Source organism: Phyllobates terribilis, unplaced genomic scaffold (genome assembly GCF_046119375.1).
Source record: "Phyllobates terribilis strain yellow unplaced genomic scaffold, ASM4611937v1 Scaffold_1__5_contigs__length_1240528914, whole genome shotgun sequence".
NCBI classification, from domain to species: domain Eukaryota; kingdom Metazoa; phylum Chordata; class Amphibia; order Anura; family Dendrobatidae; genus Phyllobates; species Phyllobates terribilis.
In genome coordinates, this window is record NW_027362761.1 from 505881622 (window position 1) to 505907707 (window position 26086).

General features: G+C 44.4%; 1 protein-coding gene and 1 long non-coding RNA gene across 3 annotated transcripts in view; both read left to right on the plus strand.

The window, feature by feature from the left end:
* The first annotated feature begins 179 nt into the window (after positions 1–179).
* TRIM23 (tripartite motif containing 23) overlaps positions 180–26086 on the plus strand; it is a 40076-nt gene continuing 14169 nt past the window's right edge. For both annotated transcript variants that reach the window (XM_073680235.1, XM_073680236.1), the window contains exons 1-5: positions 180–321; positions 5756–5918; positions 8140–8261; positions 19747–20025; positions 20545–20727. In XM_073680235.1, coding sequence (XP_073536336.1) covers positions 220–321; positions 5756–5918; positions 8140–8261; positions 19747–20025; positions 20545–20727 — 849 coding nt within the window. In that variant the 5' untranslated portion in view covers positions 180–219. The remainder of the gene's footprint in view (positions 322–5755; positions 5919–8139; positions 8262–19746; positions 20026–20544; positions 20728–26086) is intronic.
* Positions 10073–11184, plus strand: LOC141267271 (uncharacterized). Its single transcript, XR_012321284.1, has 3 exons — positions 10073–10470; positions 10581–10687; positions 10791–11184. It is a non-coding gene; the product is annotated as an uncharacterized lncRNA (long non-coding RNA).

Consider the following 26086-nt stretch of genomic DNA (forward strand, 5'->3'; position numbering starts at 1 on the left):
AGAATTTGGATCGAACCATCAGTAACATGGGGGAGTTAATTTATTGTAATTTCGCCTATAAATTTTGTAAATTAAAATATTACTATTTGGATAAAATTATTTTACTGGGAAGTGATTTATTTACCCGATTAGTTGGAAAAGTGACATTTCCTTGTATCCCCGCACTGTTCTTCGTTACACCCCCCTCCCCTCAGTGCCTTGGAACTGCTAGCTGCCAATATGGCCGTGGCTGCAGCCGCAGCAGCAAATAGGCACGGCTCAGCAGGCAGGATGGAGGGCAGTAGCAGGCAGAGTCGGGTGGGCCACGGAGGAACCGTGAAGGTGAGCGGGCGCCGGAGGGACGGGTGTGCATGGCGGTGATGGCCTCTGGCTAGGGGATGGCGTCTGCCCGGCAGCACCCCGCCTGTGTACGGTGGTGACATATCTACAGCTCGGAGCGGAGGCTTTTTCTTTGCTGCAGTCGCTTGTGCCATGCTGCAGCAGTCTGCGTCCTCTCCTGTGCCCGGATCTCTGCCTGCAGTGCACACTCCACCAGCTCACACTGACTTCGCTTTCAACTTATTCTTGCTGCTCCACGGAGTTTTTTTTTTTTTTTTTTTTTCTTTTGTTTTGTTCCAAAATTATGGGGCCTCTTTTATATTTTGTTTAATTTAGTATCAGAGTGCGGGGGGCGCCTGACAGGCGCGGCCTAACTACACGCACCGCCCTCCGCCCCCTGGAAAGACCATGAGAATTAGGGAAGCTGTCAGTAGGATCGGACCTCCGAAGCCGTCTATATGGGCATGCAGGTTATGTTCACACATTGCGTTCTCTTTCTGCAGCAAAACCTGATCTCTTGCCAGGAGGTTTGTTCAGGACTTTTTTTTTTTTTTTAAGTTTTTGTGCTGCATTTTTTTTTCCCTAACTGTCCTTTTGTCGTTTTTTTTATGCAAGTATATATAAAGTTCAGTGAGGGAAAAAATTTATTCTGGTTTTGGCACAAAAAAACCTGACACCTGCGTTTTTTTTTTTTTTTTTTTTTTCACCACCCATTACTTACAATGGGTGGGAAATAAACCTGCTGAAAGTGACATGCTCTATTCTGCAAAAAAAAAACAAAAAAACCCATGCAAAGCACAAAATACTGATCACATAAACCAAGGTGTGTGCATGCGATTTCTGGAATCTCAGACTTGGTTGGTACTGTGAAACACAGATGAAAATTTGCATGGAAAAAAAAAATGCAACGTGTGAACATAACCTTAAATGATACCTTGATGTCTTATTCCAGAGAAATCCATGTTATGTAAATGAGCTATTAACACCTTCTACCCTGTGTCCAATTTCCGTTTTTTTTTTTTGTAGAAAGAATTGTAGTTTTGAATAATACCTTCATTTTATCATGTGACTCACTGGAAAGTGGGAGGAAAAGGGTGTGAAAGTGCAATTCCACAACTGTGTTTTGGATTTATTTACTAAATGTAAAAACTGACCTGACCAAATGGTTCTCTAAGGCTGTGTGCCCACTATGCGTTTTCCAAGCGTTTATGCTGTGGAATTTATACAGCAGAAACGCTTGGTAATCCGCACCCCATGGTCCCCAATGACAAGCCGCAATGTCAATGCTGCGGATTTTCCCACAGCATTTATGCTGCGCTCAAAAATCCGCAGCATGTCCATTAATTTTGCGGACACGCAGCATAATCGCCGCCATTGACTTGCATTGAAACTCATAAAATCCGTGTCAGTACATTTCTACACACGGCTATTATGCGTTTATATGTGCGGATGGTACCCAAGTCTGGAGAAGAGACTCTCATCCAGACCTGGGTACCATAGAAACTGTTTTAAAAAAAAAAAAAAAAAAAAAAAAAAAAAAAAATCTATAATCGCCTTCCGATGTCCTCCCGGTGTTTTGTCTGCTCAATCCGGTGTCTTGCATTGCTTGTGCTGTTGTGAAGGACTTGCCATGACATCACTGAGTCATGTGACATCACATGGCTCAATGACGTCACCGCAGGTCCTTCACAACAGCGTGAGCCGCCCAATGCAGCGGAGATAATACCGGAAGGGGGATGTAAACTTTATTTTATTTTTTACCATTCTAATTCTATTTTTTTTTTTTTTTTTGTTAACTAACTTGGTCACACTATATAAATCCATGCCGGTTGCATGGATTTATATAGTGTGAACAAGTTGTCAAGCACTTTTCCAAGTGACGCTAAAATCGCTTGGAAAAGCGCTTGATAACCCGCATGCAAAGACGCCTGACAAACGCTTCTACCTGGCGGGAAAAACGCATGTAAAAAAAAAAACTCATGCGTTTTTCCTGCCAGGGAGAAGCGTAAAAAATATGCAGCATTTCTGCATCGTGGGCACATAGCCTAAGTCCGTATGATTGTGCAGATACCAAACATGCTTAGTGTTTTCTTTGCATGCAAGTTGCCTGTTCAGAGAAAGAGGACTTGAGCTCTATAGCGCCACCTATTGGAAAAAGCGTTCCTAAAAGTCACAATCATTCCTTAACGAGCCTTGCAATATGACTTAGGATAAAAGCCAAATCAGAATCTCAATTTGCAGACACCGGTGTTTTGGGGTTGTGATGAAAGCCGGCCGGTGGGTGCAGCTCTCTGGCGCCCCCTTTCCTCTCAGGTCAGTCAAGGTACTGCACCTAGAGAAAGTAGTGCCAGGAAGCTGCAACCAGCGCAGGGAACACGGTAGTGTGTTATCCCTTCAACGTCACTAAACCGTAACGTCACTACACAGCACAACTCGCTAGCGCCCTCTTAGCCTCAGGTCAGTCAAGGAACTGCACCTAGGATAAGCGGTCGCCAGGGAGACTGTCCTGTAACCTACTGGGTATCGGGGCCCTCTGTAGTGAGGGCGGTATATATATCTTCCTTGGCCGCGCCAGGAATATACATATCTGAACCTCCGACCGTCACTACCAGCCTTCCCCAATCCCCAGTTGGTATGCTGCCACCAGTCCCTATTTTAGATATACGCCCAGTCCGTGAATGGGCCTATATCGGGTCAGGAACCAACCCTGGGTAGCGTTTTTGGCTTGAGCCGAGCTCACACGGACGTGCGTTCGTTATGCAGAATAAAAGGCAGGCCCACAATTACTTGAGGTAATTGATTATAATAATACACTAGATACACGACATACAACTAAATATACACAGGTATAAGGTCAGGCTAAACTATACAACAATGGAATACAACACACAGAATCACCACAGCATATCAGTTACCGGTTTCTTGATTTTCTTGTGACGCAGGGAGAGGATTCTGCGGTCGCAGGCACGGTTCTTTGTTACAGGCTGAGGCCTACCACCGCATGGTCAAACTGCTCCTCCCCTTGGTGGCCTCAGCTGGTGCTCAGATGTTCAGCACACCACTCTTGGGTCAAGACTGACTTGTCTCTTGTCTGTCCTGCTATCTTACCTGCCCCGTCCCGCCCACTGCTGGTGAGGTCAGCTGGCTCAGTCTCCACCCTCAGGTCTAACTTCGATCAGAAGCCCAAATTCTATGGAACCCAATAACTTCTTCTGGGATGGTCTCATGATACCCCCAGGGGTTCCCATGGATTCGGGCCGCCGTAACCGACCTTTTGATATCAATTATGATACCATACGGTCCTCAGGAATGGCTCCGCGCTATATCTTGGCTTCCAGAGCACGTACAAACGTCTACCGCGGAGGCTTGTGTGCGCAATGGCTCCGGGACGCCGTGATATTTTTTTATTGGCCCATCCCACGCAACATGCGTGTACTATTCATGTTTCTATATCTTATGCCTCCATGCTTGTGACAGACAAAGAAACTAGTCCTATGGGACAAATGGTCAGGTACAGATAGACGAAGCACCCCCCCCTGCTGGCTGTGTTTCCTCTCGAAGTCTTTGAAGCTCCTAGCATTCAAGTGTTAAGTAGGCTTCTTATCTTACAGGAGCCTGGATGGGGGGAAACTATCTAGTTGACGTTTTAACAGAAGGTCCCAAGGGTGGGGGCTGCTGAAGTGTGGCCATCCCTGGATATGATTTATCATTACCAAGATGGCGGCTACAGGTTCATCACAGGGGTATTGCCCCTCTTCAGTGCATAGTATGAGATCTGATTTGGTTAGATGAGGGGCTCTGGACTGAGGTCTAAGGGGTAACGTTTCTCCTTGTGGAGAGTGACACATCGGCTCTGGCATGCCAAGGTAAGGAGGCTTAAAAGTCCTTTTAGGGTGACTTGAAGCTGCAACTGCCTGATTGCGTGTACTATCCATAGCAGTGCATCAGCTATATATAGTGAAAAATCACAAATGCCAATTAAATGCTGGCTTTCACAGGAGTAGTGTAATGACAGGCATGGAGGGGTCTTCAGCAGACCCTCAATAGTTATGGCACCCCCGCGATCACGTGACTTGCACATGGGATGATGTGTTAAATTCTGCTGTCAGTGACAGTCGTATTTAACAGGTTAACTGTCGCAGGCTCCTCTCCACCTGTTAAAGGCAGGATGGCTGACTAAATCAGCCATCATCTGTTGGGTAAGATGTGGACTTGGTGTAAGAGCAGAGGCAGGGACACAACATATGTTGTGAAGGGGTTAAGAGCTATGTCCAGATACAGATCTGCCTCTAGAGCTTTTTATTTAAAGGGGCATTACCAGTGTGACGTGTAATGGCCGCGCTCTGGTCTCACTGCAGAGCTGTGTGTGATTATACCTGACAATCAGCAGGTTCCTCCCACAGGCAGACAGTGGTGTAATACAGCAGAGCTGCAGCAAATGTGTTTGTAAGGAGTCAAAGTTCAGTTCACCTGTTCAGTGTTGGGTACATGTCTCACACTGGTAACTCCTCCTGTCATTTATATTAATCTCTTGGGCAGATTCTCAGGGAGATCTATGTCTGGCCCATAGATCTTAACAGCTCATTTACAAATCAAGAAAAACATGGTTTTCTCTGGAATAAGACATCAGATCGCAGATATCAAGGTGTCATTATATTCAGCTTCCTAAGACCTACATGCCTATATATTATATTATATTATATTATATTATATTATATTATATTATATTATATTATATACACACTTAGGAGGGTTAATCCTAGTGACAGATTCACTATAATGCTATATAAGGTCCAAAATGAGGGCAAAAAACTGGATCCGGTTTAAAGGCCTTCGGGCTTTCTGCTGGTGGCTGTGCGTTGTGCTCCTGATTGACACTTTGGGCCACTTTTGTTGTTGTGGCGCTCGCCTGAACTCTGCGTTCTCAGATCCTGCACAGGCAAAGCTGTCTTGTATATAGCCGCATCGCTGGTGCTCGGGGGGCACAGAAGATGGCTGCACTCGGCACTTATTGGAAAGGGATCGGAAGCGCATATCTGGCCACCTCTGATAGACAGCAACAGTGGAGGGTTTCTTGGACAACAAGCAGTAAACAAAAAAAACAAAACAAAAAAAATGCCTCTATTCTTTGAAAGTTTTAAGAACTTATAAGCTGCAAAGTTGCTTGATTTTGCACTTTTCAGTTTTACCCATTTAAGATGAGAAAAGACTTTCAAGAGTATATATATATATATATATATATATATATATATATATATATATATATATAATATCTATATCTGAAATGTCCTGCTCTCAATTTGATGCCACAAATATACCAATAAACTCCCATATAGTGATGAGGATAAATTGCCATATTGGATTATTTTCTATTCCAGTAGTTACATCCCGTTTCCTCCGGTCTCCTAACTTTGATTTTGTTGTCTGGATTCTTTAGGTTCTGGAGTGTGGAGTTTGTGAGGACGTCTTCACTCTGCAGGGGGACAAGGTGCCACGCTTACTTCTGTGTGGCCACACGGTCTGCCATGACTGCCTGACACGACTGCCTCTACATGGCAGAGCAATACGCTGCCCATTTGACCGGCAAGTTACTGAGCTAGGTAAATAAAATGCATATGACTAATCGCTTGCAGAATGGCTGCTCATTACCAGATGTCAAAATACAAATGAAATGCATTAAAGAGTTTTTAGACCTGATGAGGCTAGTATACCAACTTTGAAAATCAATGTTAGCATTGCAATAAAATCCTGACGGTAGGAATATTTTTTTGTACCATAGAGGCAGTGAAGTATATGCCGAGTACCAGTGGCTGATGGCACTGTGCCCATAAGAAGTCTTTGCATTAAGGTTCTGTCTTGCTAGTAATGACTTCCTGTGTGATGTAAGGTCTCCCGCCTGCTCGGGAGACCTCAATGGGGAACCTACATACTAATTTACTTATGGGAGACAGAGGCTTGTACATGGCATCTGTAGAGTTTGCTATAAGTTTCTCTGATCTTACTGAGTGCTACAGCCTCTCCAGTCAGATCGTGCTCACTGACAGATTATCAGTTAACACATTTTGCAGTCGGCAATATAATGCAACAAAGGCTGTACAAGGTAAATGGTGCAGAAGTTTAAAGGGACTGTGTCAGGACAAATTGACTGTTCACACTACGTCTCTGTGCTTCATGGTGGGACCAAACATTTATATATTCCTTCCCACCTGCTTGTTGTCCCTCTATCTCCACCTCCCCTCTTCTTTGACAGCTCTGCCTTCATAGGGCCAGAGAAGGGTGGAGATGGGAAACAAGTGTGTGGTTAAAAAAAAAAAAAAAAAAAAAAAAATCACCAGTTTTGATGTTTGTTTGAACCTCCTGACACCTATAATTGATAAATATTGGCCCATAGATCACTTACAGGAGGGGTAAATCCCTTTAACTGCCCCTGGAGTAAAGCCCTTCCAGCTCCTCATCGATCTTAATGAGACTCAAGCACATCAAGAGCTGCACGCTTATCAGGAGCGTCTTAAGTGTGCATCTCTCCACAGCTCGTCATGAATTGGACAAGCTATGGTGTCACTCCCCATTCCAGCTACTTCCACTTTGGCGGGTGAAAATGGCAAGTTGCAAAATCATTTCATTACTAAAAGTTCAATGCATATTTTGCAACTCTTTAAAGCAACTTATGCCAGATTTCTGGAGAAATTGATTTGACTTGGGACCATAATAGATTACACAGTGTACATCCTTGTCAAAACTGGAGCTTGGGATCTTAAAGGTGCAAATGTACTCAATAAAAAGGAACCTGACAACTTATTTACATCAATGCATGATTTACTGTCATGGATAAGCGCTCTGCCCCCTGCCTGACACATGACACTTGTTCTTCATGGGATCGCAACCTGTATTTGCAGCTTCTTTATGACTTGTGAGAAGTGGAGGGGGCTAGGACTGTAATAAAGAAGCCATGAAATTAGCAGGCAGAACAGACGGCATGACTGCAGGTTGGCATCTCCAAACAAATGGATGTTATTAAGGGGGTTGGTTGTTACTAACAAGGCTGTGGAGTCAGTAAGCCAAACTTCCAACTCCTAAATTTCCATGTCACCAACTCTGACTCCCTCATACACGGCTCATGTTTAAGTAATAAATTTACTGTAGCACAAATTCATCTCAACTAAAAGTCTAGACCCTTAGATCAGGAATAGGACAGACATTTATAGGACATTTCATAACTTTCCCAAATTCTTATGAAAAAAATATTCCCCACAAACTACTGTACCCAACTTATTATATATTTTAGGAGTTGGAATCAGTTCATTTTATACCGACTCCAACTCCACAGCCCCGATTACTAAAAGACCTTTTGAAATGCCCCTCCTTTCCCCGTAAAAAACAAACAAACAAAAAACACATACCGAAGCATAAAATTAACCTGATCGGTAAATGCTGTAACAAGTTTTAGAGAAAAAAGTGCAGCTTCAGTCACTGCACAAAATGTAATAAAGCAGTCAAAAGGTCATATTTACCCCAAAGTGGTATAAATGGCAGTCTGCCATGCTAAAAAAAAAAAAAAAGCCCTCACACAGCTTCATTGTTAAAAAAAAAAAAAAAAGTTACTAGTGTCAGAGAATGGTGGAAGGAAAAATAAGATATTTATTTTTGAATGGGAAAGGGGTTAAATGACTTCTCTGAAATACTGGAGGATTCTGCTCAAAACACAGCGGGCATCTGCTGAAGCTTCCCATGTTGTGATATGAATATTTTGTGTAATGCTCATTAAGAACAAATTCTCTATTTCCGGTTTCTAGTTGAAATTCTAATATTCTTCATAAACAGGAGACTCTGGCGTTTGGGGATTAAAGAAAAACTTTGCTCTCTTGGAGCTGCTCGAACGACTGCAAAATGGTGCAAGTGGCCAGAGTGGCTCCTCCGAAGAGTCAGTAGGAGGATATGGAGAGGTATGTCCGACCTATTGCTGTCACAATTATTATTTTTTTTTTTTATCAACCTTTTTCCAAAAAATACCATAACTATGTCCAGGTTACAAGTGTTTGCCCACAATCTGCTGTGATGGCACAGTAGTGGTGCAGGATCCGGCTGTTACACAGGACTGGACCTTGCTCCGATCCTGTCACGTTCTGCTATCAATGATTGGGGGAGATCACTCCTGTAGCACAATCACTGGCTGTTAAAGGGATTGTCCATTACTCAGGCAGCTCCCGATGTTTCCCTTCTGTAATCTAACTTCTTCTCACTGGCGGTGTCGGCACTGGCTCTCCCAGGGATCCTGTAACACTGTCTGGAGGGATCACATTATACTTCCTATTTTAAGGAAAAGGTGAACCGCTCTGTAGACTGAATATACAAAGTTATGACCTTATGTGAAGACTGAGAAAAAGTTCTGACCTAAAATCAAAACGGATCAGACATTGGTTCTAATTTATACCATTCAAAGTTTAGAGACAATGGGCAATTTCTTCTTTCTACTTGTACAGTTTCAATTGCCTTATTGTTTGTGATGCGTAACTTTCCATTGTCCTTTCAGTATATAATGCTAAGACTGCATCACCAAGCTCAATAAATCACATAATGTCACTTTTCATGTAACTAAAAGAAAAAAATATGCACCTTGCATTCATGAACCCCTTCATGACCTTGCAACTTTTCATTTTTCAACTTTTGCTTTCTGCTCCCCTTCTTTCCAGAGCCATAGCTTGTGTTTTTTTTTTTGTTTTTTTTTGCGCAGACAAGTGGTTTGGCCAGCAAACTCGCTTGACCTAAACCCCATAGAGAACACTATGGGGTATTGTCAAGAGGAAGGTGAGGGACATCAGACCCAACAATGCAGACGAGCTGAAGGCTGCTATCAAAGCAACCTGGGCTTCTATAACACCTCAGCAGTGCCGCAGGCTGATCACCTCCATGCCACGCCGCATTGATGCAGTAATTAATGCAAAAGGAGCCTCAACCAAGTATTGAGTGCATTTACTGAACATGCGTTTCAGTAGGCTAACATTTTGGATTTTAAAAACATTTTTCAAGCTGTTATAAAGTATTCTAATTTACTGAGATAATGACTTGTGTTTTCATTGGCTCTGTTTGTAATGACTCTATATAATGAGTTTCACTTTTTGTATTGGAAAAACCTGAAATTCACTTTTTGATACTCTAATTTAGTGAGATGCACCTGCTTGAATTGTCCCTCTAGACTCGAAGCTGCAATCATGGGAGTTTAACTATGACAGGCACTGGGGTCTTTACAGGCCCTCGGCTGTCAAGATAACCCATCGGAGCCCAACGATCACATGACAGAGCCACTGATGGGTGGGACTTGTGGCATTTAACTGATCAACAGCCACAGGTGTATCTCGGATCCATCTGCAGCTGTCGGGCACATGACAGCTTATGAGATCAGCTGTTATGTGCGGGGAATGATGCGGGCTCGGTGTCGGAGACCGCACCAAAGGCAGGGACACAACCTTTGACGTACCTATGTCATTGGCTGTGAATTATTGTGTGCTTTCTTAATTCTAAGGCATGGGATAGTATAAAATGACACACCAAGTCATACTAATTGTCACCCAGAATCCAGCACAGTCTCGGTGAGGACTGTTGTCTGGATGTGCATCATCGTATGTTTCGCCCTGTACTGCGTCCAGGCCGGATTTGCACAACCTTTTTTTTTTCCTTGTTAAAAAGCAAGTCTCTAATGCCAAATAAACCTCTTTGAGGTTGTGTAACAGTAGTTCAAATCAACTTCCAGTCTTGTCATTCTGTGTAAGAATGGTCGTGTGCCAGGTTATAACACTTCTCTGGATCATGGTCAACGTCAGCCATAACCCTACCATGGATGTGCTCTGACTCAACCTCCATTTTCTTTACTTTAATCTACTCAGACTTTACATAAGAATGTAGTCTATTCTGTTCCTGAATCAGCGACCTTTTATCAATCCTGTTAGTAAGTCTTATGAATTTGCTAAAGTGGGAGCCTGAACCAGCAAGCGTCTCCTCTCTGGAGACTCGGCACATTGTCGCGTGTGTCCTAGATATTGGCAAGAATGCTGCCATCTCTTTCCTAATCACATACTGACCTCCCACACTGGGCACTTCCATCAGCAGCAAGCCACGTGGCCAGCGCGACTGGAGAGGAATTGCACGCTACCAATAGTAAGTACTCTTCTATCAATTCAACTTTTATTTTTTTTTAGATGCATATTCTAAAATACAATATTTAGTGAGAACATTAAATCTACAACTAATGAATTATTTTCTTACAGGTTGACAAATCCAGACACAGTGGGGATGATTTTGTGACTTTTTCAGAAGGCAGCGCCTCCATGAAGATATTAGACCTCCTCACACTTCGTTATCTTCTATGACCATGGTATGCCCACACTTCTATGTAGGACAGCAAGTTTTTATTCAAACTTATCTTGGGTATCTTATTATCCATAGCATTTGTAACCTTTTTATTTTCTTTCCATCAGGTCTACAGAGACCTGAGAAGATTCAAGAGACAAAAGCACTTGATGTAGTCGTTCTCTGGGTCTGGCAGAGTTTAGAAGATCAGTTGATACAATGTCAGGATCGAGCATGGTTTGACGTTTTGACGTCACCTGGCAGATCGGGGGGGGTGTTACTTAGTTCATGATCTATTAATTCAGATTGCCTTTCCTGTCAAATACTACATCTGTGCCCCCCAACTTTTCATCCTTGTACCTATACCCCTTCTTATAACCTAACCCCTCAATACTTCAGTATCTCACTGTATTTTGCCATCCTTGCAACTCTCTCATCGTGAACCCATTGCCCACCTCAGCATGTCAAACAAGGGAACTTGTCTTTCTCGCTCACCACCAAATTTTTTTTTTTTTTTTTAAACTTAATAGTTATGTATTAATAAATATTTATTTAAAGCAATTTGTGTGTGGTTATCTTGTAGCTGCCTAGTGGTCCTTTTTTATTAAACGTTCACAACATGGATATCTCCATATGCAAAGGTTGGAATGTGTGTTCATTGGGCATGTACATAGAAATCGTATAAGAAATAGCTGGCTCTGGACAGGCCTATTCTTATGCATGTTAATGAGATTTCTACAAATTTAATGTGCAATCTCAATACTGTAAGCTACAATGGATTTTCTGTTTGCTCCCTGTGTTATCAACCCATAAAGAGGACCTTCACCAGTCTGTGCATGTTACACTGACACCCCCTCCCCATTTTTCCATTGCACATAAATTAGTTTGTGAAGTTTGGCTTCTAGTTCAACTGGGCTTTACCAGAGACTTGTTTTTCTTTCGGCTCATGTACTTTATTCGGTCTCCCATGACAGCACCACGTGAGAGAGAGGATCCGCCCATCAAGGATGGGAAACCTACAGGTTAAAAAGGGCAGCCCTCTCTTCCCGCCTCAGTTTAGGTTTCCTGTCCATGATGGGAGACCTCGCAGGCTTACCTGCAGAAGATGGACTCCTGTCCCAGAGAGGGCCACAGCAGGTGGTTGGAGCCGGTCTGTCCCGGTCCTCTGGAGACGCCACGGTAGGGCTCAGTGGGGCGCCTCCGTGAGCGTTGCGGCGGGCGCGACATTGCCTCACGGGGAGGTAGATGTCCGCCAGGTGTGGGGCCGCTAGCGGGCTTCCTCCCCCTGCTACAATTTGCAGGAGATCCAGGTCGCGCCGGCGGGGCACGTGTCAGGCGCGACCTACTGACGTGACTTCCGGTGCGCCGGGCAGGAAGTCCCTGTGATGTCACCGGAAGGGGCGGAGCTCGTTTGAATTTTGCGCACGAGCAGCTGAACGCATGGGGATTAAGTGGCGGCGAGGAGCCCACCTGGGGAGGAAGACCAAGGAGCAGGTAACGCCCTCCTAGGTTTAAAAGACACACACACACACACACACACACACACACACACACACACACACACACACACACACACACACACACACACACACACACACACACACACACGTACGTGCACGGTATGGCCAGTATATAAAGGGTCTGGTAACATACAGAGGTGCTTCCCAGCCCATTCTTACACTGTAAGTTATGGAAGATTCACAAGAGCTGTCACCTAGGCAACACCATCTGCTGCAGGAGCAGCCCTCTGGGGAGCCCTCACAACTAGTGGCGCAGCGCCGTTCCCGGCTAGGGTCTGGTCATTCAGCTAGAAAAGCTGTCACTAAGAGCAGGAAGGATGGTCTGGTGCGGCGTGATTCCTCGCCATGCATGTTGGATTCCTCTGCTTCTACGGTACCGAAGGTTCTGTGGGGTGAGTGGAATCTTCGTGAAAGTTCTACTAATGTTTCCTCCTTCTTTCTATCTATAACTTTCTTTTAGAGCAAGAAATGTTCCTCGAAATCCAAGCACAGAGAATGTGCTGTATGCAGCTGTCCACTCCCTGATTCATATAGCAAGAGGTTATGCCAGCTTTGTATTCGCAAAATGATGTCGGAGGAAACCCCAGATTTTTCTCTAGGCCTAAGAACTTTAATAAGGGAAGAAATAGGCAAAGCATTGCAGGGTTCAGAGTCTGGGCATATTCCTCAAGAAACCCAGCTGGGTTCAGACTCTGAACTGTCTGTCGCCTTCTCTTCCTCTGACAGTGAGCCAGATAGACAGTGCTTTCCCCTGAAGGAGGTCTATGCCCTAGTAAAAGCCGTCCGATCTACAATGGGGATAGTGGACACGAGGATAGAGAAGTCAGCTGAGGAAGTTATGTTTGGTGGTCTGGGGCTAAAGAAAAGAAGGGTCTTTCTGGTAAATTCAAAGGTGAAAGACCTCATTGATAAGGAGTGGAGGAAACCTGACAAGAAGGGTAGTGTTCCTCCATCCTTTAAAAGGAAATATCCATTTGAGGATGCTATGTGTTCCTCCTGGTTAAAAGCACCCAAGCTGGATGTTGCTGTTACCAAAGCAGCGAAAAGAACTTCCCTCCCGTTCGATGATATGGGTGCATTGAGAGACCCCCCTAGACAGACGGGCTGATACTTTCTTGAAAGGGGTATGGGAGACAGCTGCGGGAGCACTGAGACCAACAGTAGCAGCTACCTGCACGTCCAGAGCCCTGATGGTGTGGCTTGAACAGCTAGACAGTCAGTTGAAGGATGGGACTTCTAGGAAAGACATTATTTCTTCCCTTCCACTGGTTCAGGGGGCGGCAGCTTTTCTTGCAGATGCATCTGTGGACTCGGTAAGGTTGGCAGCAAAATCAGCAGCACTGTCAAATGCGGCTCGGCGAGCCTTGTGGATTAAATGCTGGCCAGGGGATTTACAGACTAAATCCAGACTGTGCACAATCCTGTGTGAAGGAGAATACCTCTTTGGTCAGACCATGGATGACTTATTGGAGAAAGCTGGGGACCCTAAGAGGGGGTTTCCATCAGTACCTCTACCCTCCTTTTAAGAGATCGTTCCGGAAGAGGAAATTTTTCCGGAAGAGATATTTCAGGGAGCAAGACAAGTCTGACGAAAGGGGTCGAAAAGGTAGAGGTCTACTCTTTGGTCCGTCTTCAAAAATTGAGCAGAAGCCAGGGGATACACAATCAGCCCAGGTGGGAGGGAGATTATCATATTTTTTTATTTTTTTTTTTGTCCCAGCTTGGGAACAGATTTCTCATAGTAATTGGATTTTAAGCCTGATTAAGTATGGCCTTAAATTACAATTTAAAGCATTGCCTCACAAACGATTCATGGTTGTTCCCTCCAGTTCTTCCCCAGAACACCAGGCTGCCCTCGTTTCGGAAGTACAAACCCTAATAAGAAAGCACGTCCTGATTGAGGTTCCGGAGGCTGAAAAGGGTCTTGGTTTCTACTCCCCGCTCTTCTTGGTTCCGAAACCGGATGGAAGTTTCAGGACAATCATAAATCTGAAATCCCTGAATAATTTCCTTTAAAATACACACCTTTAAAATGAAGTCTTTAAAATCTGTAATAAAGTTACTTTTTCCCCACTTCTATATGGTAGTGCTCAATCTCAAAGATGCTTATTACCATATCCCAATTCATAGTGACTATCAGAAATACTTGAGGCTGGCCATTGAAATTGACGGGGTGGTTAAACACTTTCAATACACTGCACTCCCCTTCGGTTTAGCTATAGCCCCGCAAGTTTTTACTAAAGTAATGGCGGAAGTTATGGCCCATGTAAGAGAAAGGGACATTCTAATTATCCCTTACCTGGATGATCTGATAGTGGGGAACTCGTTGGTTCAGTGGGAGACCATGTCGGTCTTAAAGAGCTTGGGGTGGTTTCTAAATTTAGAGAAGTCTAGACTATCTCCACTCAAGGTACAACAATATCTGGGGGTCATATTAGATTCTAGGAAACAGCTATGTTGTCTTCCAGAAGAAAAAATTGATAGAATCCGGGGGTTGGTAGCACAATGTATACGTAAACCTTCTATGTCACTCCGTAAGGCCATGTCACTATTGGGAACCTTCACCTCCACTTTTCCTGCGGTTCGTTGGTCACAATTACATTCAAGAGCTTTTCAGTGGGATGTGTTTTACAATAACGCAGCTTTAGAGGGGCATCTAGACCGTGAGTTTACGCTAGGTCCTCGTGCCATAAGGTCCATTCGTTGGTGGTTGCGACAAGACAATCTTGCTAAAGGGGTTCCCTGGGAATGTAGTCCAACTGCAGTCTTGTCCACTGATGCAAGTGCTACAGGTTGGGGAGCTCACTTTGAAGGGAGATTAGTGCAGGGAACCTGGTCAAGCAGTGAGCAACAGTTGTCATCAAATGTTAAGGAGCTTCTGGCGGTGCAGCATGCGTTCAACGAGTTCCTTATATATTTACAGGGCCAGCATGTCCGTATACTCTCGGACAATCAAGTCACGGTAGCTTACATAAACCACCAAGGGGGAACCCGCTCAAGAAACTTGATGAGGGTAGCGAACGCACTTCTGCTGAAAGCCGAAGATCATTGTCCCTCTCTTTCGGCTACTCATCTAAAAGGGAAGGAAAACATCACAGCGGATTTCCTCAGCCGTACTTCCGTAAAAGAGGAAGAGTGGTCCCTAAATACGCAAATATTCTCCAGAATCGTAGAAATCGGAAAGTGGAAAATTTTTGTTCCTTAGACCCCAGAGAAGAACCCCTGGCAGTGGACGCCTTCATGGTTCCCTGGAGATTTCCTCTGGCATATGCCTTCCCTCCCATGATCCTGCTCCCAGCGGTGATAAGAAAGATCAGGGCAGACCGGGCCAGAGTGATACTCATATGCCCCTTTTGGCCCAAAAGACCGTGGTTCCCTTGTCTCCGGAAGATGTCCATATCAGATCCCTGGGTTCTTCCGGAGATTCCGGACCTCCTCACTCAGGGGCCACTTTCCCATCCTCCAACCCCGAGTCTACATTTGACGACGTGGAATTTGAGAGGGTGTTATTGACCAACAAAGGATTCCCCGCAAATGTAGTGAATACTCTCCTGGCTAGCAGAAAACCTGTTACCACCCGTATTTATGCCAGGACCTGGAGGAAGTTTCTGTCCTTTGCAGAAGTTAAGGTGGAGGAGGGGCCCCCTATTGGGAAAATTCTGGAATTTCTGCAGCGGGGCTTAGAATTGGGTCTCACTACCAGTACCTTGAAAGTACAGGTGTCGGCGTTGGGAGCTTTTATTTTCTTCCAATATTGCAGATAACTATTGGATAGCCCGTTTTATAAAAGCTTCCTTTAGGTGTAGACCCATTACCAAAGTAAAGATGTCTCCCTGGGATTTGAATTTTTGTATTAGATGCCTTGACCAGTCCTCCTTTTGAGCCACTAGATTTAGTCTCCCCAAAATTATTTTCCTAAAGATGGTCCTGTTAGTTAACTTCAGCCAGGAGAGTCAGTGACCTACAGGCCCTTTTCAATATGCCCTCCATTTACGCAAATTCTGGACGATAGGATTATATTAAAACCTGATCCAGCCTTTCTTCCTAAAGTGGCCACTTGATTCTATAGAACCCAGGAGATAGTTCTCCCGACTTTTTGCTTCCCGCCCAAAAATCAAAAGGAGGAGAGGCTTCACACTTTAGACGTTAGGAGGTGCGTACTAAAGTACTTAGAAGTATCACGTGGCTTTAGAAAGGATAAGTCCCTATTTATATGCTATCAGGGGGCTAGAAAGGGTTGTAAGGCCTCAAAGGCTACAATCGCTAGATGGATCAGGGAGGTCATTTCCCTCGCATACTCCTCATGAGATAAAAGAGATACCGGAGGGATTGAGGGCGCATTCTACCAGAGCGGTATCAACCTCCTGGTCGGAGAAGACAGGGCTTTCCATTGAGGAAATTTGTAAGGCTGCCACCTGGTCTTCTCCCTCTACTTTCTATAGGCACTATAGATTGGATCTGGGTGGCTCTGCAGATCTCGCTTTCGGGAGAAGGGTGCTTCAAGCTGTGGTCCCTCCCTAATTTCCTTCGTCTCTGTAATTCTCTCACGTGGTGCTGTCATGGGAGACCGAATAAAGCCTTAGTTACTTACCGGTAACTGGATTTTTTGGAGCCCATGACAGCACCCGTATATTCCCTCCCTTCACTGGTGTTGTGCACTCCCGTAGAGTTGATTTCTTTTTGTGCACCCTTGCGGGAAATTGATGAAAAGTAATGTACTTAATGTGATTATGTTTTGTTGTAACTAACCTTGGCGGTACTCTCATGCTCTGTTAACTAAACTGAGGCGGGAAGAGAGGGCCGCCCTTTTTAACCTGTAGGTTTCCTGTCCTTGATGGGCGGATCCTCTCTCTCACGTGGTGCTGTCATGGGCTCTGAAAAATCCCGTTACCGGTAAGTAACTAAGGCTTTCCCTGTATTGTTTTGACCAATCATAAGCAGGCAGCAGCACATAGGGGAGAAGAGAACACACACCCCACAATGGGTCAAAGCAGTTGTCTCGCTGTGAGACATGTAATGAGTCTTCTCTCCACACTACCGCACTGTGTGGTTACAAACACCAGCTTTAAAACCCCTTTCCGACCTGGTCAGTAATAGTACGCCCCAGGTCGGAAAGGCCGGTTCAGCGGCGGCTCCGGCGCTGAACCGGGCACATGTCAGCTGAGTCTTATAGCGGACATATGCCAGCATCAGCCATGCGTGGAATTGCGATCCACCTGCGGTTAACCAGTTAAATGCCACTGTCAATCTCTGACAGCGGCATTTAACATCGCCGTGCCAGATGTGCGGCGTTAGCCCCACCCATTGGTGACCCCATTACATGATCGCCGGTCACCGATGGGTGGGTATGACAACCTGGGGTCTGCAGCAGACCCCTGTGGTTGTCATGTCTCAATTGCTATGAGCGCCACTCAGTTGTAGGCGCTCATAGCAAGTGAGCACTTCTACTGCATCCAGGTGATCTGCTCGTCTGATTGCTTCTACTACTGCATACTGGTGACAATTGCTGCTTTTAGTCTCCTATGGAGACTATTGAAGCAGGCAGTTTAAAAAAAAAAAAAAAAAAACTGAAAATATTAAATATAAGTTTAAATCACACCCCATTCAGAATAAAAGAATAAAAAAAAAAAAACCACATACACACTTAGATCAGGCGATTCTGAACTCGGCGGTACCATCAATTTAAAAAAAAAAAAAAAAGAATTTGAAAGGTAAATGGTGTAACGCAAAAATTCTAAACGCCAGAATTTTATTTTTTTTGGTCACTGCAACATTGCAATAACGGGCGATCAAAACATCGGATCTACCCCAAAATGGTATCAATAAAAATGTCAGCTCAACGTACAAAAAATAAGCCCTCACCCGTCCCCAGATCCCGAAAAATAGAGGCGCTACTGGTCTTGGAAAATGGCGTGGTCCCCCCCCCCCCCCCCCAGTTTTCAAGCACATGCTATGGTAAAACCAGTGAGGTCGTTCAAAAGTACAAGTCGTCCCGCAAAAAAAATAAGCCCTCACATGGTCATATTGAATGAAAAATAAAGTTCTGGCTCTGGGAAGAAGGGGAGCAAAAAATAAATGCAAAAAAAGGAGAAACTCGAGGTCATTAAGGTGTTAATCTCACAGCAGTCAGTGTGGGGGGAGGGGCAGTACAGCAGATTTTGTTTTATTACAGAGCAGCTGTCAGCTCTGCTATATACCCTCATATACCTGCTGAAGATGTTGGTAGTTTCTGCAGTCAGCCTTCTTGAACCCATCACATGGGGAAAGCCGCTTTTCTACTGGTGGAGGCTGTCTAGTCACATACTCCTCCACCAGCAGCCATTGTGTGGGGAAAGCTGCCTTAATGAGTGTCTACCTCTTTTACCTGGAAATTCATCAGACTTTCCTGTCAGAAGAGCTTCTGAACCCCACCCTTTTTTTTTTTTTTTTTTTTTTTTTAAAAAGCGCTCCTCTCAGCTGATTTATGGCCTCAGATCGCATTAAACATGAATGGGCCGGGAAACAAAGGGCCTAACTGCAATGAAACCCAATTGCAAAAATCTTTAGCCCAAAATTTGTGCTGTTAAAGTCCTTTAACATAAATTCTAATCTAAATATTACACCGTCATAATTCTAGAGCAGAAGTTAAAACTACTTGTTGAGTTGTGAATGCTGGCCCGTGTAACCTGCTCAGACTGGTGACAGGTCCTCCAGCCACAGAAGAAGACTCTGCTGAGGGGAATTTAGATCACAGGGTATAAACCACTTAACGTCATACAGGGACCAGAATATGGTCCACTTCTACACTTCTTCTCATCACCTTAGCGACAGAGAAGATGATCAATATGAGAAGGAGCTGTGGGCAGACATCATGCATGACCGCTGATGTCACAGGGTCTCTAGTAGCTAATATAATTGTATAGAAGCATCCGTATCAATCCTAGGTTGTACAGGGGTGGATCTGATTTACCAAAACTCATTTGATGGATATGGACCCAAAACCCTCCGCTGCACAGGCAGTTGCTTTACCACCATCCTGCCGCACATCAATTTCATTAGCTGCAGCCAGACTTCTTAAAATGCACCAAGAAAGCTTTGTCCGGGCATCAACGAGGAAGATGCTGAGCTCCTGGTCACTTCTGAGCTCTGCGGTCACTATCTGCCAATAATAAAAATAACTGTGTATGACCTGGTCCTATTACTTTTAAGCCTATGAAGTGTGGGTCACCTATATAGCAGCACTATTTCTTTAAAAACTGGACAAAGAATAATGGCACCAGATTAATACCATAAAAGCACTACCCCTATGGCAGTCAGATAGTGTTTTGTAGCATCTGGATAAGTTTGTGAATTGTCTGTTTCATAGTAGCAATTTGGTGATAAAGAGAAAAGTGAGTCGCTGGCAGAGATAATAAATTAATGACCTCATATGATTTTGGATGGGGCTTCACTGCAGTAATAAAACGGCTCACTTCCGTATGGGCTGCTGGCCCTGGATAAACATTACAGGAGCACAGTGCTTATTTTTTTTTCTTTTTCTTCTGCTGACGGAGATTTCGGGTAATTTGATGCTTGTGTTTTGCAGAGTATTGTGCGCTGTGATGAAGATGAGGCCCACGTGGCGTCCGTGTACTGCACTGTCTGCGCAACCCATCTGTGTGCCGACTGCTCCCTGCACACCCACTCCACAAAGACACTAGCCAAACACAGACGGGTGCCGTTGGCTGACAAACCTTATGAGAAGACGCTCTGCACCCAACATCAGGTTCACGCCATAGAGTTTGTGTGCTTAGAAGACGGCTGCCAGACCAGTCCATTGATGTGCTGTGTCTGCAAAGAGTACGGAAAGCATCAGGGCCACAAGGTAACCTGGGCTTACTGGGCTGGATATGTGACATGGGTACCTGGAGGGAATATGTTAATTTATCTTGGTTTTATTACTTAACATGATCAGAGATTTTGCAGAGCATATACAGATTCTATACGGTGATGGTGAGACCTCCAAACATCATGGCTGCTGTGCCGGCCAATCAGCGGGTAGTCCTTCCCACGATCAGTGAAAGATCCTGTGCCGCCTCTCTGTCAGTCTCTGTATCATGGCCTCCAGTGATGTTTCACATGAACATGTGACGCCACTCTTGAGATCACCAGTGACTGGCTGCAGCGTTACATGACTGTGTAGCAGCATCATCGCTGGAGGTTAAAATACAGAAGGCAGCAGAGGGTATGGGGTATGCAATATGTTATTTTTTTATTATATTAAACCTTTTAAAAAATAGTTTTGTAGCCAAATCTTCTCCCGACCCTCGGTACTTGGGTTACATATCGCAGAAGAATTATATTTCATTACTTGGTTGATACTTTGTTTTTTCTTTATATAAAGCATGTTGTTCTGGAATCTGAAGCCAGCCAGATTCGTGCCTCCATATTGGACATGGCGCACTGTATAAGAAGCTTCACAGAGGAGATCTCTGAGTATTCCAGAAAGCTCACCGGCATCGTCCAACAGATCGAAGGTGGAGAGCAGATTGTGGAAGATGGAATTGGAATGGCCCACACTGAACATGTAGGAGTCATATAACGTGATGTTACTTGTTCTAGCCATTACTTGTACTATTACCGTTGCTTATATAGCGCCATTAATTCCACAGCTCTTTATAAACGTCATCATCTCTCTAGATTCCCTATCATTATGTCTTTGGAGTGTGGGAGGAAACCGGAGAACCCGGAGGAAACCCACACAAACACGGGGAGAACATACAAACTCCTTGCAGATGTTGTCCTTGGTGGGATTTGATCCCAGGACCCCAGCGCTGCAAGGCTGCAGTGCTAACTACTGAGCCACAGGGCTGCCCTTATAGATGTAGAATCCATATACTATAGATTAGGAGTGGGCAAGTCCTTTTTTTTCATGGTGCCACATGAGAGACGGTGACTGTTGTGGAGGTCCGAACCAACAGGCCTAACTCGCATACCTACCAATTCATGGAGGGGGTGGCTGTGTAGTATTAAAAAATGCATACAGATGGGGCTTGCTTAGGGTGCAGTTTCCCATAAATATTGACAATTTGAAATAAAACTTCTCACCTAAAAAGATGAATTGATAGGTGCATTTTAGAGTCATACAAAACAGGTAGTTTACTTTAGTTTGTCGTCTGCTTTATCATCCTTTTACATTTTCTTCCCTTTCCTTAAAATGAATCGCCTTTTTTTAACACCACGTTGTTTAATGTTCTAAGTTATTGTCTAGATAAATCGATGGTGGTCTGACTGTTACCCATCATCAGAAGAGGGCACTTTATTCCCCGGTATAATTGAATGATAGTGTGGACACCCAACCACCGCTCCATTCATTCTTTATGGGGCTGAAAGAAAAAGCAGCACTCAGCAGCCCCATAGAGAATGAATGGAGCAGCGGTTGGGCATCCACACTACTGCTCAATTCTAGCAAGGATAAAGTACCCCGTTTTGCCAGTCAGTGCAGATCCCCACTGATCTATACGTTATTACCTATCCTGTGTATAGGTCATAACTTCTTTTCTCTGGAGAGCCCCTTTCACTTCTTAATGTCATCTGCCGGGAGTGTATAGAGTGATCTCAGGAACTGACCACGTTCCATACACAGGTGCCAGATGTGTTATACAGCTGTCACCCACCTATAATTGCCCCCATGGACATTACCTCCAATCAGCAGTTTAACCTTTTAGATGCTGGAGTGCAGTGTTAGTGTTAGACAGAGGAGGTAGTGTCTTAGCATCTGTCATTCTGTCAACCTCCCTGCAACGAAATTGTTTGCTGCCAGCTGGGGGCCTAATAAAGGCCCCTTTGTCTGCCATGTTGGCACTTCTGGCAGGGACTTAACAGGAGGCTGACAGAACAATACACTGCTGTACTGTCGGGTTGCAAAATGCTGGTTGCAATGTAGTAGCGCGCCATTGAGATCTTCTGCTTTAACCCCTTAATGACCGCAAATACAACTTAAAACTGACCTGCGATATAAGAGACTAGCATCCTCTGAAGGGTGACAGTCCAGCCGTTATCAGCTGTACACTATAGCTGACAACTTGCTCCATCAGCCCCGATCAGTGTTGGCACCGACCATGGTCGGTTAACGCCTTAAATACTGCTGTCAATAGTGACTACAGCATCTAGATGGTTAACAGAGTGCAGAAGCTCTCTTTAACCTCATCAGCACCCTGAGATCTTGATCATGTGGCCCTGATGTTTGCCGTGGCAATTCATAGCCAGATAATGGCCTTAAAGTCTTCCAGCTATAGCGGCCTGTTCAGAAGTTAGAAACATTTAGTTGGCAAAAATACATTTTTTTCAATTCTGTCATGTCACTTTGCATTAATTCCTGAAAATCACCTGAAGGATTAATAAACTACCTGAAAGAAGTTTTGAATACGTTGAGGGGGGCTTGTTTTTAAAATGGTATCCCTTATGTGGGTTTACAATACATGGGCTACCCAAAGTCATTACAAAACTGAATAGGTCCCTAAAAAAAAATAAATTTGCTTTAAAAAAAATGAAATATTGCTGCTACATTTTTAAACCTTCTAAAATGTTAACAAAATAAAACAACATTTTACAAATGGTGCTGATGTAAAGAAAATATGAGGGAAATGTTGTTAATGTTTTGTGTGGTATGACTATCTGGATTATCATTCAGAGTTTGAAAATTGCAAATTTTTTGAAAATTTCTGTCACATCTGATATGTTTTTGTGTTTATCTAAAAAAAAAAAAAAAATCAACCTAAATCTACCATTATCATAAAGTATAACGTGTCACGAAAAAACATTCTCAAAATCAATGGGATATGTTGAAGCATTTCAGAGATATTACTACATAAAGTGACACTGGTCAGATTTAAAAAATTTGGCCCGTTGATTAAGGATTAAACAAACTATGGTCTCCCTAGGTTTAGTTTAGTACTCCTCTGTAGTGTTGAGCCACCCCCGTAGTGTTCGGGTTCGGTTCGTCGAACACCTTAGAACACCGTTAAAACCAATGGCAGGCAAACAAAAACACATAGAAACACATAGAAAACACCTTCAAAGGTGTCCAAAAGCTGACAAACTGCTCAGAAGACACTCTCTTTAAAAAAGCCGGCCGGCAATTCAGCAGCGGTACCCGACAATTTAGACAAGAAGGAATAGAGCATCACACATAGATTAGATACATAGAAACATGTCAGTCACATGTATAAGAAGTACAGTGATAGTGTTGATTACTGTACTTGTCATTTAGTGTTAAAATAAAGGATTTATTAAAAAATTGGCGTGGGGTTCCCCATAATCTTAGTCTCTAGCGGAGGTTAAGCAGACGGCTGGGGCAGATGTTTGAAGTCTGGGAAGGGGGTAATACCCACGGAGCTTCCCAGGCTACTAATATCAGCCCCCCAGCTGAATACCTAGCCTTCACTAGCTATTAAAATGGGGGACCCCAAAAAAATTACGTGTGGTCCCCCCTATTTTAATAGCTAGCAAAGGCTAGGCACACAGCTGGGGGCTGATATTAATAGCCCAGGAAGGGTGCCATGAATATTGGCCCCCTCCCAGGCTAGAAACACCAGCCTTCAGCCGTCCCAGAAATGGCGCATCCATAGGATGTGCCAATTCTGGCACTTAGCCTCGCTCTTCCCACTGCCCTGTAGCGGTGGCAGTGGGGTAATAGGGTTGGGGTTGATGTCCGCTTATAATGCCAGCTGACATCAAGCCCAGGTTAGTAATGGAGAGGCGTCTATAAGACACTCCCATTACTAACCCCATAGTCAAAGTTACAAAAAAACACAAACACCCAGAATAAAGTCCTTTAATTGAAATAAAGACACAATTCTTTATTGTTCTAAATTAAACCATATTTACCGTCACGCCCATTCCAGCTGAAGCCAACGATCTCCTGCAATAAAAGTAAAATAATAAAGCAACATCATCCTTACCTTTCCATGGTTCCCAGGACAGCTCCAGCTCTGCTACATCGAGATGACAGGCTGGATCGCAGCAGAAAGCTGCCATCCAGCCTGTCATCCCGCAGACACTGAGAAGAGCAGGCATGCTTGCGCTCCTCAGTGTCAGGCAGTGACGGCATAAAGATGAGCCGAGGTCATGTCCAATGAACTCGGCTCACATCATGCACGTCACTGACAGCGTGGGAAAATTCTCCTGCGCATGCGGTGAGTGCAGGAGGATTTTCCCATGCTGTCAGTGACGTGCATGAGGTGAGCTGAGTTCATTGGACATGAACTCGGCTCATCTGGATGCCGTCACAGCCAGACACTGAGGAGCGCAAGCATGCCTGCGCTTCTCAGTGTCCGCGGGATGACAGGCTGGATGGCAGCTTTCTGCTGCGGTCCAGCCTGTCATGTTAATGTAGCAGAGCTGAAGCTGTCGTGGGAACCATGGAAAGGTAAGAATGGTGTTGCTTTATTATTTTACTTTTATTGCAGGAGATCTTTGGCTTCAGCTGGAATGGGCGTGATGGTAAGTATGGTTTAATTTAGAACAATAAAGAATTGTGTCTTTATTTCAATTAAAGGACTTTATTCTGGGTGTTTTGTGTTTTTTTGTAACTTTGACTATGGGGTTAGTAATGGAGGTGTCTTATAGACGCCTCTCCATTACTAACCTGGGCTTGATGTCAGCTGGCATTATAAGCTGACATCAACCCCAGCCCTATTACCCCACTGCCGCCGCTACAGGGCAGTGGGAAGAGCGAGGCTAAGTGCCAGAATTGGCGCATCCTATGGATGCTCCATTTCTGGGACGGCTGACGGCTGGTGTTTCTAGCCTGGGAGGGGGCCAATATTCATGGCACCCTTCCTGGGCTATTAATATCAGCCCTCAGCTGTCTGCCTAGCCTTTGCTAGCTATTAAAATAGGGGGGACCCCACATCACTTTTTTTGGGGTCCCCCATTTTAATAGCTAGTAAAGGCTAGGTATTCAGCTGGGGGCTGATATTAGTAGCCTGGGAAGCTCCGTGGGTATTACCCCCTTCCCAGGCTTCAAACATCTGCCCCAGCCGTCTGCTTAACCTCCGCTAGAGACTAAAATTACGGGGAACCCCACGCCAATTTTTTTTTTTAATAAATCCTTTATTTTAACAGTAAATGACAAGTACAGTAATCAACACTATCACTGTACTTATTATATATGTGACTGACATGTTTCTATCTAATCTATGTGTGATGCTCTATTCTTTCTGTTATAAATTGTTGGGTACCGATGCTGAATTGCCGGCCGGCTTTTTTAAAGAGACGGTGCATGAAAACACTATTATTTTTTTTAATAAATCCTTTACACTAAATGACAAGTACAGTAAGCAACACTGTCACAGTACTTCATATATATGTGACTGACATGTTTCTATCTATCTAATCTATGTGTGATACTCTATTCTTTCGGTTCTAAATTTTCGGGTACCGATGTCTGCCGCTGCTGAATTGCCGGCTTTTCATGTTTCACTGTGAGCACTGTTCCCATCGATTTGGGCAACCACTGTAATGCCACAACCACCATGGCTGTGGCATTACAGTGAGTGGCAGACAATCCCTGCATGATTGGTGCTCTAGATAGCGCCAGACATGCAGGACACGCTTTTGGTGCACGAACAGTTATCGAACATAACCTCGAACAGCCTAATTTTTTGCAAATCGTTCGTGTTCGTCGACCGGCTCGAACACCGCCCAAAACAGCTCGAATTTGAGTTTGGCGAACAGTTCTAGTCGAGCACCGCTCATCTCTACTCCTCTGCCCCTTCTGCTGTAAACAAACTATGGTCTCCCCAGGGTTAACTATTTATTTTACTCACTTATATAGTGCACAGCGCTTTACAGACATTATGGGCACTGTCCCCATTTGGGCTCACAATCTAAATTCCCTATCAGTATGTCTTTGGAATGTGGGACAAAACTGGGGAACCCAG